The sequence below is a fragment of the Suillus fuscotomentosus genome (assembly GCF_016647785.1).
Source record: "Suillus fuscotomentosus strain FC203 chromosome Unknown F5891scaffold_58, whole genome shotgun sequence".
NCBI classification, from domain to species: Eukaryota; Fungi; Basidiomycota; class Agaricomycetes; order Boletales; family Suillaceae; genus Suillus; species Suillus fuscotomentosus.
This window is the reverse complement of record NW_024539570.1, coordinates 176,032-190,361: the sequence shown is the minus strand read 5'-3', so window position 1 is coordinate 190,361 and position 14,330 is coordinate 176,032. Positions and strand designations below refer to the sequence as shown.

The window sequence follows — 14,330 nt, the reverse complement described above, 5'->3', positions numbered from 1 at the left end:
TACATGCACTGCAGTAGAAATGACTCCTGACTCCAGCCAGAGAAGAGACATGACGAGCAGCAGGAAGATCACAAACAACGAGGGCGACAGCACTACGAGTTAGCTGACCGTTAGGGTAACACGCGGTTTTGGAAAACTTGATGCCACGCTCCCATGCATCTACTAAATCATTGATGAGCGGTTGGATGTAGTGGTTGAGATTTTTGAGAGACGGCTGCTTCGGACCGGGAATGATACCCGCAAGGTACATATTCTCCGGCTTATATCTAATATCCAAAGGCAGATTCAAGCACACCATGGAGATGATTCCGCAAGACATACTAGCTCCCTGCACATTCATCCCTTCAGGATTGAAGAAATCTACATGAAAGGCGAAGGCATAGCATCCTTCCTCTCCTCTATCGATGAAAAGAGTCTCAGGCTTTGGGCCACCAAACTGATGTAGGAATTGGGCTTCAAATGGATTCTTGATGAAGGGCGGAAGAGGAGAGTTAATGGAGTCCATAAGATCATCACAAGCTTCATTCATCATGGCTTCCACATCTCTACGAGAAAGGAGACCCGAAAGATAATCTTTGAAGTCGTGATACATGAAAACCTTCTTCGGACGGAACTCTCCTCTCCTTCAGTGCCAACAAGTAGAGCATCGCCACATTCGGTCCCGGGTGCAGGACAATGCGTACAACGTTCGGGGTATCTCGCAGTCGTAGAGCCTGGCACATACGTCGGAGGATAGGTGCAATGACAATTACAGATGGCGTACGCGATGGTTTTGCCACTGAGATGAAATTTTGTCTCTGCACCTTCCGAGGTCAGGGGAATTTGCTTGAGAATACTTTCATGTAGGGAGCTAAGACTGCCGTCCGACCTCCGAAATGAGAGGAACAATATGATGGAAATTAGCTTTATGATGAAGTCACAGCTCCGCCTGCTGACCCCCATGACAACTCTGCATGTTACACAAAGAAATAGAACGACTTGGCTGATCTCGTCTGAGCAGTCAACTGGAGCTTGCTGCAGAGCGTCTAGAAAACGGTCAGCAAGGAACCATCGTTGATATACTCATGACTTACCCGTATTAATTTTGACGGGTACTTGCAGCACATCCTGGTAGCTGGCGAGCTGGGTAGCCAAGTCATCCATCTGCGTTACTATTGCCTTTTTTCGCGCAATTACAACATCTGCCACTCCATTGACATTTTCTATGGCTGTGTGAAGCAAAGATAGCTCGCGACCAAAGTCATCAAGGTTGCAGGGATGCAACAATAAGCGAAAGCCTCGTTGAATTTGGGAGTCGATATTAGCAAGGATCCGCAGTTCTTTCAATGTGCGCCGGTTGTGTTTCAGCTTTGGCACAGTCTTTCTGTCAGCCTTTTCTATCAGCAGGGCTGACATGGAATCTGACAACTTCAACTGCTCAAGTCTATCTGATAGAGCAGATACAGGAACGGCAGGAAGGTTGCATGGTCCTGGGTGATCTGGATTAGTTGCCGTTGCAGATGTGAGCAACGGGGGCTGGGAATGATCCGCGGTAAGAGACAAATGTCCGAGATTGTTGGTGATAGAGGAGATAGTTGCTGCCTTTACGTGCTGGACATGGGCCGAGATTGAACGTTCTGGTATTAGCACCCCTCTTGGGGCACCTTTTTCATCATATCCTTCCTTTCTAATGCACTCCTCACACATACACTGCGTGAGCGCTGCACAAGACGTGGGCATTGAGCGAAAAATGAGCTTGACGGCGACGACAGTATGTACCGTCGTCGTCTATAGGTTGTGTTGCGAGTCTTGCAGACAGACAGAGCCTGAAATGACTATTTAAATTGAGAGAAACAAGGGAAAATAAACATAACTTATGACAACGATCAGGAGAGTACGAACAACAGAGAACAACACGATCTTATTTTAATAAGAAACGGTAGCGACAAAGTACAAGGTGCCTACCTACATGGATGCCACCCAGATACAACTGTGACTAAACATAGATAATTAACATGGAGACACTATAAGAAGACATACTGAGAAGATTGAGTCAGGATAGTGACGTGATTGATGTGAATACATACCAACCCATGTCTCAAACTAGTACAGACCGTCAGTATCGGAGGAGAGAACAAAGGATAGACACAACAACAGTATAGACCAGTTGCATCAGCAGGTCCAAGTCCAGCGGACAACACGACAGTACAGACTGTCGTGTTGGAGGAGGGAGGATAAGGGATGCACACGGAGACAGTAGTACAGGCCGTCGAATCCACCAGTCGAAGTCCAGAAACGCGACAGTACAGACTGTCGTGTCACAAGTCGAAGTCGAAGTCGAAATCCACCATTGTGTCGAAGGAGGATGAGAGGATGAGGGATGACTGTGACAGTACAGACCGTTGCGCCAGGCAGAGGTTGAGGCTCGAGGTATAAGCTAAGTATAGTATAGATATAGATACCAGTAAGTGTAAGGGCTGAATCAATTCGTCAGAAAGTACAAACATTCGCAAACAAAGTCACATGCAAAGCAAACTCAACTGACTCAAACTCTCAGTCAACCCATACTCCTAGTACCATCTATATTACTAGGGCTCAGCATTGCTGAGTCTTCTCTTCTCTTCTCTTCTCTTTGACTCGGACTCTCATCACCTAGCGGTCTGTACTGCTAGGCAGTTGGCGTGTTCTACGCGACTACCTCTGTCCGGCGTATACTAGGCGCCTGTTCTGGCGTTATTGGCTGCGCGCAACTATTGCTCTCCGCGTTCTCTCGATCCTGCAACGGTCTGTACTGTTGCTGTGTTCTCTCTATCTCGGCCTGTCGCATGCAATGGTTTGTACTGTTGCATGCTTTCTTCCATCGCCCACTCCTCCCACTAATCACAAAGCGCTGTGCCGCTCAGTGCCCATGCCACCCGCAAGGCAATTCTTTCGGATCTTGGGACATTCCTTCGCCCACCCCTTGCCATTTCGCCCGCCAGGCGATTCTTTCTGGTCTTCGGCTATTTCTACACTCATTCCGTTATCTGGCGGATTATGTCGCCTACTCCATGTCATTTCACCCGTCAGGTGATCTAATCTTCCATCCATCAAGCGATTCTTTCTGATATGAAACCATATCTTCGCCCTGTTATTATCTTGCAGATTATGTCGCCCACCCCGTGCCATTTCGCCCGTCAGGCGATTCTTTCTGGTCTTGGGTCATCCTCATTCACTATCTCGCGGATTATTCTGCCCATCGCATGCTATTTCACCCTTCAGGTGATTCTCTCTGATCTCCACCCATCCCTCCACGTTACACGTGGAGGGGTTTACAACAAACACGAGACGACATTGATATGCTACTACGCTACAACATTTTTGCAATTTCTACATCACAAGTGAGAGACTTCTTTCCTTGAATCCTGTCATATTCTGATACCGTTTGCTCTTTCATCGCAATCAAAAAAATACCCTTTTGGCTTCTGCGGAAATCTCGTATCGTGTCGTCTCACGAATATCCTCACCTATATCTCCATCTTTCATAGCTTCTTGAACGACTTGGATAAGTTTTCCTGCCAGTTCACGTAACATCAACATGTTGTTCTGTTCGACCACTTCCTGACGGGCTTCTGGTACTTCGTTGAATACCTCAGCACTGCGAAAGTTTTTATCCGAAAAGGTGAACACTCGAGTCGTTGTCATGCGCTGGGCGAGGTCTCCTGACCACGTTGCTACTGTGTCCTGTGAAGGTATGAATTGACGACTGCTGCTGAGCTACTGTTTGACTTACAAAGTAATTTGTCATCAAAAAACAGATGATAACCGCCAAGGCCCCAAAATGAACCAGGATCTTGAACACATACGCAATCACACACGACATAGACCAGGATTGTTCAGAGGTCAGAGTTCCCTTTACTACGCCGTAGTCATAGAGCCATAAGTTGATTGTAGCCTTTCTGCGGCCTAGCGCTGGTGAAGCACTGGCGACTATACAGCACCCGTCAACATCACGCGTCTTGGGAAAACAATCAGTACCCATCCCACCATTTGAATCTGACACCTACTGCTATTGTCTGTACCAAGCCTGTATTGGAGTGGTGAAGAGTCTCGAATACCTTCCCCGATTTCCTCTCAAATACATACACTGATCCATGGTCGCTCCCCCCGATGACTAATCTTCCTTCTGCCCCAAATGCCACCTGCTTGGGGACGGACACATTCGGAACAGCAGTCACAAATGTTCGAACTGGTTCCTCGTCGCCTTCAAGTCGATATAAAGTAAAACCGTTGGTAGCATTGTCCACTACGAACACGCCCCTCTTCTGGTTCACTGCCGCATGTCCGCTGAAAGAAGGTCAGTAATACATCTGTCGATAATGTGCCCTGGACTCTTACATGACCGATTGGCAGCTGTATTCCTTTAGCACTGCGCCGTCATCACCTCTCAGCTTGATAAAGTTTCCGTTGTATAGTCCGAAGACATATACACATCCGTTATCTGCAAATGCTATGGACTTTGGCACTGTGTTGTCGAGTCGCACTGAAAAAACAGCCTGCAGCTGTGAATTTGGGTTCAGAACGAGGACTTGAATTATTTTGTCCCTTGTTCCCACTGCAATCCGGGTATTCCCTTCGAAGGACGTCGAATCCCATACCATGCAAGTAAGTTCGAAGCCCGATCCAAGCCTCCTAGCACAGGTCTCCTGAAACTGCATCTATCGAATGTTAGCTGAAGGTTCGACAATGATACCAGGACCCTCTTACATCTATATGGCTACGACGTAAAAATACAATATAACCCAGCCCAGTCCCATAACAAAGGGTTGCTGCCATGCCCTGTCTTGTTGTGATCCAGACAGCGCAGCTGATCGTCCCACGGGACTCATGGTGATGAGTTGAGCATGTAAGTTCTTTCCGAGATTTGATATCCCAGAGTTTAATGCCCTCGGTTCCTGCCCGTCTGTTAGCAGCCTCACATAACAAAGTGCGTATCAAGTTACCACCACATGCAAGAGCCTGACCATCATTAGATATTGCGAGGGCGTGAATGGACCCGCCGTAGGTAGAAAAGCGGGTTTGATGTCGGAAGTGTCGCTTTGCTTTCGCGAAGAGTGACGAGGTAAAAAAGGACATTGTTGCATATACGATCTGATTGTAGTCGCCAGTTCACCTGCTCACAGCCTACTTATAATAGGAACTTTTTTTGTTGATTCTATGGCGATTTCCTAGCCATTTGTTGGTTCCCGACTTTTGTGTTCATTCTTTTGTAAGTGAAGTAATATATCACTTTACGTAACGTTTCTGCTATTCAGGACTTATTTGTTCGATCCCCTTAAGCCACTCTTTTGTTGACTGTCTTTATTGTTTATTGTTTATTGTTTAATCTCTAGTAGATTATGTTGAATGGTGTCATTAGGTTGGTCATAAATGTCTTAGAGGTTATTACAGTTCATACCCAGTATCTTGACCCGCTCTCGTCGCCCCGCTCACGTCGCTGTAACCAAAACCACGACATGCCCAACAAAATCAACACTGTCTCTCCTTTTATGATCAAGAGCCTGGCGCTCCACCTCCCTTCCCTCCTATGCTCACGGACCAACTTGAACTATTTGACAGTGCCCACCGCTCAACTATGCTCGTTGCTGACGAGATTCTTCCTTCCAAAATCAGTGCCATCGATCCTCCTATGCAACTCAAGGGCACGCTGGTGCCAGAGTCCAAACTTGCAGCACGGCCATTCAAAAATGACCCCTCGCCATACTTGAAGAGAGTTTCGTTCGAGCGCTCACGTTCCAATTCTCGGACGCCCAGGCCCATGCCCTCGGATTCTTTGAGTTCATTAGATTCAATGTCGGACAGTGGCTCCTCAACTTCGACTGAGAGTCTATCGGACGATTCAAAGATACCAAAGCCCCCTGGTGAACCAGGTCATCCAGGGCGTGGAGGATACACACTTAACGAGGCTTTAGACTGGAACCAAAAGGCATATGCTAAGTTCAAGGTGAGTGACGTGCTCTCATCACAACGTGCTATTTGCTCATAAGCACAAGAAATTTATGCACAACCTCATTGAAGAACATCTCGATACGACCAAGTGTGCTTCTTCCCAAGACTATGCGCTCCTGAAAGTTGTACGCGACAAAGTAAGTAGACCACAGATGGCAATTGTCCGAGAATTTATTATTTGTCAGGCTGTCGATGCTTTCCCGGACTTAGAAAACTACAGGGACTTTTGGCCGCTGAATGATATGATCATGATGTGTTTGAAATATACATCAGGTCGTGCTAGGCAGAAGAAAGCAAGGATGGTCGTGGGCAAGTCCAAGAGCAAGAAAATGCATTGAAAGTGGGGTAATATAACTATATTGATCTAATCTACAGTAAAATAGATTCACACTATACCCCATGTACTACGATGTACTATGTTTACTTGAATTACTAGGGATCATTGCTCCCAATGAAGATACATGAGTTATAACAGAATGGCAAAGGCCTTAACCTTATGTAAGTCTCATTTAAAGTTTCGACAAAGTCTTGCCTGATATCAAGTTTATTCTTTGTACTAGCGTTCACAATGCTTGTGACAAGAACGGCGCCTTCACGGCGAACTTCATAATGTATTGAATACAGATCATTATATATTACTTTGTATCAAACTACCTCGCTGCTGACGATCCTGGATGCCAACCGGTGGTTTACCCGAGGACTCAAGGGCTTCACGACGGTGAGAGTACGTGGGAGCTTCGCTTGAGGGTGATGATTAATACTTCGTATAAACCTAATGAATTCATCAATGAGGACTGGAATCACTTTCCAGTGATGATGCTTACTGATGCATGATGAAGTCTGCAAGTGAATTGTCCCTGCCTCGCATGTTCACAACAGAGCCAGCGCTGGCACCAATCCTCATAACAACTGCATCACCTCGGAATATGTGGTCAATGCTGCTGAGAAGCGGATTGGTTCTTAAATGGCAGTGCCACTTGAAAAAAACACAAAACTGATATATGTGTCTTCCTTCATGCAGGGTGACAAGACAGTTATGCACATAAGGCTGCACAGTTGCACAATCCAGGAGGCTCTCGGGAACAGGAAAGTGTTTTCCACTGTGCAAGCGATCAGAGCACCGTGTCAACATGGTGACCTGGCGAGGTTTACTCCAGGATGAAGAATACAGCCTACACCGCAAATGAAGTTCGGTAGTCTTTGTAGTGGTCAGCAAAAATCAAGAGAAGCGAGATTATAGCTTACGGATGATGTGGGGAAGATATATATGCGAGTGTTGACCATTGCACAGGAATGACAAATAAAAATTAGATGATGAGTCTAGGCGACCAGCACTGAGGACAAGGAATGGCTTTAAAGTGGGCGATCTTATAGTAGTTTTTTAGTGGTTACCTTTGAACCGCGCAGAGTACAGAGCATCCCAAAGAATCGATCACCATATCTATTGTCTTTATTTGTTTCGCAGAATGCAGGGACCAGAACAATAAATGTAATCTTACGATCATTTGTATGCCTAGGCTTTTTGGACTCTTTTGTGTCCTCAGTTTTGTACTTACGACATGGAGCACCCGAAATGATAGCGCTCAAGGGCCTGAAAAAGGATAGTGCGATGTCGTCGTCAGGGTGAAACACTAGTGACCGAAAAATCTAAACACAATAATGGTAAACATGCATAAGTAGGATCCAAGCCGAGCCCAAAATTTAAACATTGATGATGCTGACTCCCATTACCATGTCAGAAACACAGCACCATGTCCATGTTCACATTGAGCAGGAAAACATACAAACAGCCAGCGATATGGACCTATTTGATGACGACGATATGGAAGACACCGAGAGTCAGACCAGATCCCAGTTTGACACACCAAAATATGTAGTACATCCACATTCATCAAGCGATCAATGAATCATGCCGGGCTCAGTGTCTGTTCTAGGTATTGCAAGAGGCCTCCGCAATGGACTTGGACGATGCAACAAGCCAGCCCCCAACAAGGACCGCTCTGCCCGACAAGAGGGAAAAGCGAGTCGCCGATTCGGTACGTCTAGGTAGCATGATCCAAGATTAATGATGTTAGACTTGGTTTGATCAGGTGCTGCCCAACAAGCGTCGCATCAAAGAAGTCGACTACTCAGAGACACTACGTGAAACTGTGTACAGTCAGAAGGAACTGATTCACAATATGCAAACAGTTCGTAGTATTTCACTGGACATCGTCAATATCTGACACGTGGCCGCTGTAGCAAGTGGAAAAACAAAAAATTGAACATGAGCAAAACATGAATGAGATGAAACAGCAATGGGAAACAACTCTGAGAGAACGGCAAGAGCAACTAGCAAAGGCCCAGGAAGAAATCGAAGTAAGTCCTGCTGCAGCATGTGACTACCAGACGTACGCTGATGACTATGACAGAGGACCCATGTCCAGCAGCAGCAGAAACTTGAATAACATATTAGAGAGACTCAGCACATAATTGGCCAGGCTAATCACGAAGAAATAGAGGCTGCCATGGAAAAAATCCACAAGGATGCTCACGACCACTTGACACAAGAACAAATATGACAAGAAGCAGAGCTGGGTGAAAAGCTGGTCCAACGCGAGGAAGAGTTGAAGAGAAGGACAAATGAAGAGGTAAGGTGAATGATTTGACAGGAAAACAGCTGATAACAATGGATAGTTGGCACAAGAACAGGTGCAGCGAGAAGCAGAGCTGTGTGAAAAACTAGCCCAGCATGAGGAAGAGTTGAAGAGAAAGACAAACGAAGAGGTGAGGCGGATAATCCGACAGGAAAATGGTGTGATAACAATAAACAGCTTCGAGAGCGCGAGAGTGCGATACTCGCCGAGATGGACCAAAGGTTTCAGTAAGAAGTGCTGAAGCTAAAGGTGAGAACATGTTTCGTATATAAATGAAAACATGCTGAAATACTTACCAGGCAGAAAAAGAGAGCGAGCTGGCCAAGATGGAACAAAGATTTTCCAGGTGTTACAGGTCTCAGAATGAGGATGTGGATATGAACATCCCCACTGTACCGGGAGATGCAGGACAACCATCTCCGTGTGCAAAACCATGGCCAGGTACCTCGTGCTTGGATGCAATTAAGAGAATAAAGAGAACTCAGGGAATATCGCACAGAGTTCGCCTTGTATCGGTAGCATCGGAGGTGAGCACCCGATGCCATTGACTGTGATTTAAACTTACATAGTAGTAGGTTGACGGAGAGGAAGTACCTCAACAACACTCGTCCAAAGATGTACCACCGCCTCCACAACACAATGCACAGCCCGCTATGATGATGGAAGATGCTATTGTGAGAGGTGTAGAAGCCGCACTGAGACGTGTTCTAATCGACAAAGAATTTCCACTCACCAAAAAGCACAGTCCCCGGAGGAAAAAGGTAGAGGAAAAAGAACTCCGGCAAGAGAAGGCAGCCGAGAAAAGCTATGAAAGAGACTTTCTTTTGGTAAGCCAAAACATGGTATGGAGGCTATGACTTACAGAGATGTATAGGGAGAAGTGCGACGTCTCTTCAAGGACATTTTCAGCATTTCTCAAGACAGTGATTTCATGCTCCATGATCCAGCTAGTCATGAGGACGTCTATGCATACGAATATGAAGATGGCCCAGGTCCCAACTGCAAACATCTCGCCTTTGATCTTAAAGGTGGGCCCAAAATCCCTGGAATGATAAAGTCATCAGCTTGCTCCTCAAAGAATTGCAAAGGAGGGGTGACCAAGAGAGCTGGCCATTCAGAAGATCAGAGGCATATTTTAGGGAGGTTCTTCAAGACCACTACAAGCACCTGCATACAGTTTGGATGGCTGCACAACCAAAGGTTACAGCAAAGGGCGGATTGGAGACTCCTGAAGAGGTGGAACAGAGGCTGATCACGAAGAAGGATGAGGCTTTAAAAGTGACTCATCAGACAACATGTCAAAAAAATGTATGTTCAAGAGCTTCATATTATTCAGGTACTGATGCCTTCTCAGAAATATCTTCGCAGATTTACGGTTCTTAACCACCTCGTTAAGTACAAGACCAACGGGAACAAGGAAGACCTCCCGGCCTGGCAGTGGCTTCAGCGACTGGTAAGGATGTTAGGAGAAGGTGGCATGAGTTTGGAGGAGAGAAACATCGAAAACGATATCGAAACAGTTCTTCGTGTCAAGAACATGACTTGGCACCATGTGATCGAATGAGAATTGGATATTATCGATCACCAAAGAATGGTGGATGATGATATTTTTGCGCCTCAAGGTTCAAAGCCGATGAAACGAATACGCTCATCTGGGAATCCAAAGACATCCAGAATGGAAGTGGACGGATTACCTAAAGCATTGTACAACAAGGAATGGCTTGTGGGTTTGACAAAGCGTCAAGTCGAGAGTTTATCAATCTTGGATGAAACATTTAAATGGGTGAGAGTCGCAGTAGTGTAGTGTTGAACGATGTATGGGAGGGTGTAATGTACGGTACTCCTGGAGATATTGAGCGTGCAGCACGAGAGTGGGCAGATGACAGCGCTGTATGACGAAATTAAAGTCAGGATGACGATGGAATTAAAGTGAGTACATACCAGCCTGTGTTTCGAATTTATCCCTCGAATTTGCACTAGGGCTCGATTGAAGTGACTCCAGGATGACACGGCAGTACATACTGACGTGTCAAGGACCTGCCATCAGAACCCTGTTTGGTGCACCTGTCTCCTTGCAATAAGTCAGGACAACGACGTGATTAAGCAGGTACATACCAGCTTACATCTCAAATGCACTCAAACGCACCCCTCAAATTTGTGAGTGCCCCGTGTCATGAGGAGTCCAGGGCGATAAACCCAGTCAAACTCCAGCAGACACGACAGTACAGACCATCATATCAGAGGAGGAGAGGATAAGGGATGATGTGACAGTATCACAGACCGTCGCATCCGCCAGTAGAAGTCCAGCAGACACCGCAGTACAGACCATCGCGTCAAAGGAGAGAATAAGGGACGATGCGATGACAGTACAGAACATCGAATCCACCAGTCGAAGTACAGAAATGCGACAGTACAGACCATCGCGTCGACAAGTCGAAGTCCACTGTTTTGTTGAAGGAGGAGAGGATGAGGGATGACGCGACAGTACAGACCATCATGTCGACAAGTCAAAGTTGAAGTCCACCATTGTGTCGAAGGAGGATGAGAGGATGAGAGATGACGCTGTAGATGAGGAATCTTGACTATAGGTGAAAACACTTAAAACAAATGGGTGCTCTACAGCAAGACCAGGATACGAGACAATGACTCGACCCAAAGGACAACCACTGAGAGAAGTTCCTCGAAATAAAAATGGAGGGAAACTGTATGAGCTAGGCAGGCACTAACAAGTGCGAGAAGGTAACGCGCGCGTGAGCGGGAGGTTCGAGAATGCGTGCGCGCGCGAAACGAAGGCGCGCCTAGAACATTAAGGGAAAGATCCTATTTGAAGAGTGGATGCACAGATAGATGGTTGACAGGAGAATCAGATCAGATATCAAGTGAGGAGGCGATCTATACACTTTCCAGTACACAAAAATAAGGAGAAAGTAAGTACCAGAACCAAAAGATTCCCTTCTGTATTTAAGAATGGAGATTACACTATGCGGCACGCTTACGAGCGCGCTCCCGAACCGAGTAACCATATCAACTCTAATTATAACTAAGTTTAAATAGACTTTCTATATGTAGCACGGACGTCGGACCAAACATTTCGTTAGTTCAATGAAGGAGATAGGAATAATGCACCAGCAAATCAGTAAGGACATGGGACGAATGGACAGACAATAGCGCGAAGACCTAGGAGGAGGTGCACGAACCTGTGTGCGAAGCGCGCATAGCGCAAGCGCAGGTAAGGCATGCCTAAGTGCACGCGAGCGTAAATAGGGCGCGTGCAAGTGCGCGCAAGACTGGTCCTTTGGATTTGAGCTGGATCATATAGGAATGTATGGATAAAGGCCGGATACTCGGCATTGAGACGCGCGAGTCTCTACAACGCAACAGTACAGACCGTTGCGCCAGGCAGAGGTTGAGGCCCAAGGTATAAGCTAAGTATAGATAACAGTAAGTGTAAGGGCTGAATCAATTCGTCAGAAAGTACAAACATTTGCAAACAAAGTCACGTGCAAAGCAAACTCAACTGACTCAAACTCTCAATCAACCCATACTCCTAGTACCATCTATATTTAGGGCTCAGCATTGCTGAGTCTTCTCTTCTCTTCTCTTTGACTCGGACTCTCATCACCTAGCGGTCTGTACTGCTAGGTGTTGGCGTGTTCTATGCGACTACCTCTGTCCGGCGTATACTAGGCACCTCAGATTTAAACCCCGCTGCAAGGCTTGTTCTGGCATTATTGGCTGCGTGCAACTATTGCTCTCCGCATTCTCTCGATCCTGCAATGGTCTGTACTGTTGCTGTGTCCTCTCGAACCAATTCTTGGCCTGTCATGTGCAATGGTTTGTACTGTTACACACTTTCTTCCTTCGCCCACTCCTCCCACTAATCGCAAGGTACTATGGCACCCATGGCGACTCCCAAGCTCCATGTATTCATGCATGAAGGGCGAATTTTTACATCCTTAAATGCATCCTCGCTTCCTGACACAATCCCTCCTATCCCTCGACCCTGGAATCCCATACTTGAATCCGATTCTTCGTCTGACAACATCAAAGACACATTGACCACTCAGTGGGCTTATGAGACACGCCCATGGTTTCCATTTATCGCGGCAAGCCCTAATTTTGGTGGAGCTGTCTTTGCATGCCTCAATCATTCGCTCTACTCTTTGCCCATAGAGTCTACACCCGACGGCCACTATATCTTGTGTGGAGACATTCGGCAAGAATGGGAGAGTCTAGAGCAGAAATTACTGTGGTGCTCGCAATGATTAGCAGTGAACATGCATTTCCCTTGGTACGGCCAAGCCCCAAGACCTCCCAAAGACTACAGGTACCTGAGGTCCCATGCCGATGCGAGGCTTGCAAAGAAGGTCGCTCTGAGATCTCGCAATGCATTCTTAGGTATGTTCTTCATCTATATGCGCTGACCATGGCTGATTGCATTTATTTTCAGGGATCTCAGCTCTCTGCACGTACTTTATTATGACTCGCCGGTATCGACCCCATAACGAATCCCCCTCTTGGACTTCTCTTTTAATAAACGACCCTCGATGTCCTATCCTATCTGCATGGGTGATGGAACTTTCTCACACATTTGTCGGGGATCTTACAGATACCGTACCACACAATGGTATGATCATTAATAGTGCTTATAGTCTGGCCTGGGACACGGACATAATCATGTTTGAACACTATAAAGTTCCGATCTGGGTGCATTGGCCTCCTGACGTTTCCAGCAACAAGGTGTGGAAGCGCTACCACCCCTCGGCAGACGATCTCGCTGGAGCGACTTGCGCTACTTCGAGCGAATTGCAGAACAACGACGTGTGGGGCATTCAGCCCGATTCTCATTCTTGGCTCACCCAGTCAAATTATATGTGTGACCCCGAGTCGAGCCAGCCAGCACCATTGTCCACTCAACCTCAACAAGACCTCTCTCATTTTCCCCTTCCCCATAAAAATAGTGGGCAGAGGCATGGCAAAGATTGGCAGGTGTTTTTTGTGCACAAAGCCTTGCAGAACGCGAAGAAGGAGGAGATGGAGACCCTGTCTCAATGACAGGCTTGTCTGAGTCGTCAACGTTTGGCCGAGAATCACAGCCTTCCCGGCAAGTCCAGTAGAATTTGGGTGTTTGAATGGCAACCCCAAGATGATTACAAAGATTTCATGTTGCGCACTCACATCACAAAGGCTAGGGTTGAGGAGGTCTGGGGAGACTATAACAAATTTACCAAGATCTTTGATTCTTTTTCCAATCAATGGGACTTATGTCTCGCACTCAACCCCACTAGCATCCCGGACGGTGATGATCTCCTCTTCCGAGGTTCCACCTCCACCCCCTTCCAGTTTTGCCAATGATGTATACACATACTTCGGCAGCGACGTTTCACTTTCATCAAGACATACACACATCGAAGGTTTCATTCCTGTATTGCATTATCACTTCGGATATCGAAGCACTGCCCCTACCTCTGCTCCCACCATATTATTCCTACCAGTGAACAACTGGATTAAAATGGCCAGATGGGAGCAACTTCGCAAGCTCCTTGGTGATTCGTCGGCAGAAATGGGTTCGCTCACAGAGCCACAACGTCAATGCATCACGAAGTTCATTGCATGTTTCATCAACATGAAAGAGTCTGACTTGAACACAATCCCACCTGACCTTTGGGATCTTGGACCCCTCCTGGCTCTACAAATTTCACATCCTTACATTCGTATCTCGCACGC

The 14,330-nt window shown here is 46.6% G+C and overlaps 5 protein-coding genes across 5 annotated transcripts; 3 read left to right on the top strand and 2 right to left on the bottom strand.

The window, feature by feature from the left end:
- Nucleotides 1-3,989: 3,989 nt before the first annotated feature.
- On the bottom strand, nucleotides 3,990-5,094 carry F5891DRAFT_959039 (uncharacterized protein; the record flags this gene model as incomplete). Its single annotated transcript, XM_041375615.1, has 3 exons — nucleotides 3,990-4,305; nucleotides 4,357-4,676; nucleotides 4,726-5,094. The coding sequence occupies 3 exons, from the start codon at nucleotides 5,092-5,094 to the stop codon at nucleotides 3,990-3,992; spliced, it is 1,005 nt and encodes a 334-aa protein (XP_041221737.1).
- A 499-nt stretch (nucleotides 5,095-5,593) lies between these two features.
- F5891DRAFT_1193392 (uncharacterized protein) lies at nucleotides 5,594-6,305 on the top strand (the record flags this gene model as incomplete). The annotated part of the gene is made up of 3 exons (XM_041367736.1): nucleotides 5,594-5,962; nucleotides 6,012-6,104; nucleotides 6,153-6,305. 3 exons carry the CDS (start codon nucleotides 5,594-5,596, stop codon nucleotides 6,303-6,305), a joined length of 615 nt encoding a protein of 204 aa, XP_041221736.1.
- Nucleotides 6,306-6,787: 482 nt separating this feature from the next.
- F5891DRAFT_959110 (uncharacterized protein) lies at nucleotides 6,788-7,168 on the bottom strand (the record flags this gene model as incomplete). Its single annotated transcript, XM_041375625.1, has 1 exon — nucleotides 6,788-7,168. A coding segment is annotated over one exon (381 nt), but the record flags the coding sequence as incomplete, so codon positions are not given.
- A 531-nt stretch (nucleotides 7,169-7,699) lies between these two features.
- F5891DRAFT_1193391 (uncharacterized protein) lies at nucleotides 7,700-10,167 on the top strand (the record flags this gene model as incomplete). Its single annotated transcript, XM_041367735.1, has 10 exons — nucleotides 7,700-7,843; nucleotides 7,902-8,003; nucleotides 8,058-8,156; nucleotides 8,209-8,325; nucleotides 8,644-8,733; nucleotides 8,903-9,130; nucleotides 9,179-9,430; nucleotides 9,478-9,631; nucleotides 9,682-9,911; nucleotides 9,958-10,167. 10 exons carry the CDS (start codon nucleotides 7,700-7,702, stop codon nucleotides 10,165-10,167), a joined length of 1,626 nt encoding a protein of 541 aa, XP_041221734.1.
- A 2,338-nt stretch (nucleotides 10,168-12,505) lies between these two features.
- F5891DRAFT_1193390 (uncharacterized protein) lies at nucleotides 12,506-13,658 on the top strand (the record flags this gene model as incomplete). Its single annotated transcript, XM_041367734.1, has 3 exons — nucleotides 12,506-12,833; nucleotides 12,876-13,001; nucleotides 13,054-13,658. The coding sequence occupies 3 exons, from the start codon at nucleotides 12,506-12,508 to the stop codon at nucleotides 13,656-13,658; spliced, it is 1,059 nt and encodes a 352-aa protein (XP_041221733.1).
- Between the last annotated feature and the right edge of the window lie 672 nt (nucleotides 13,659-14,330).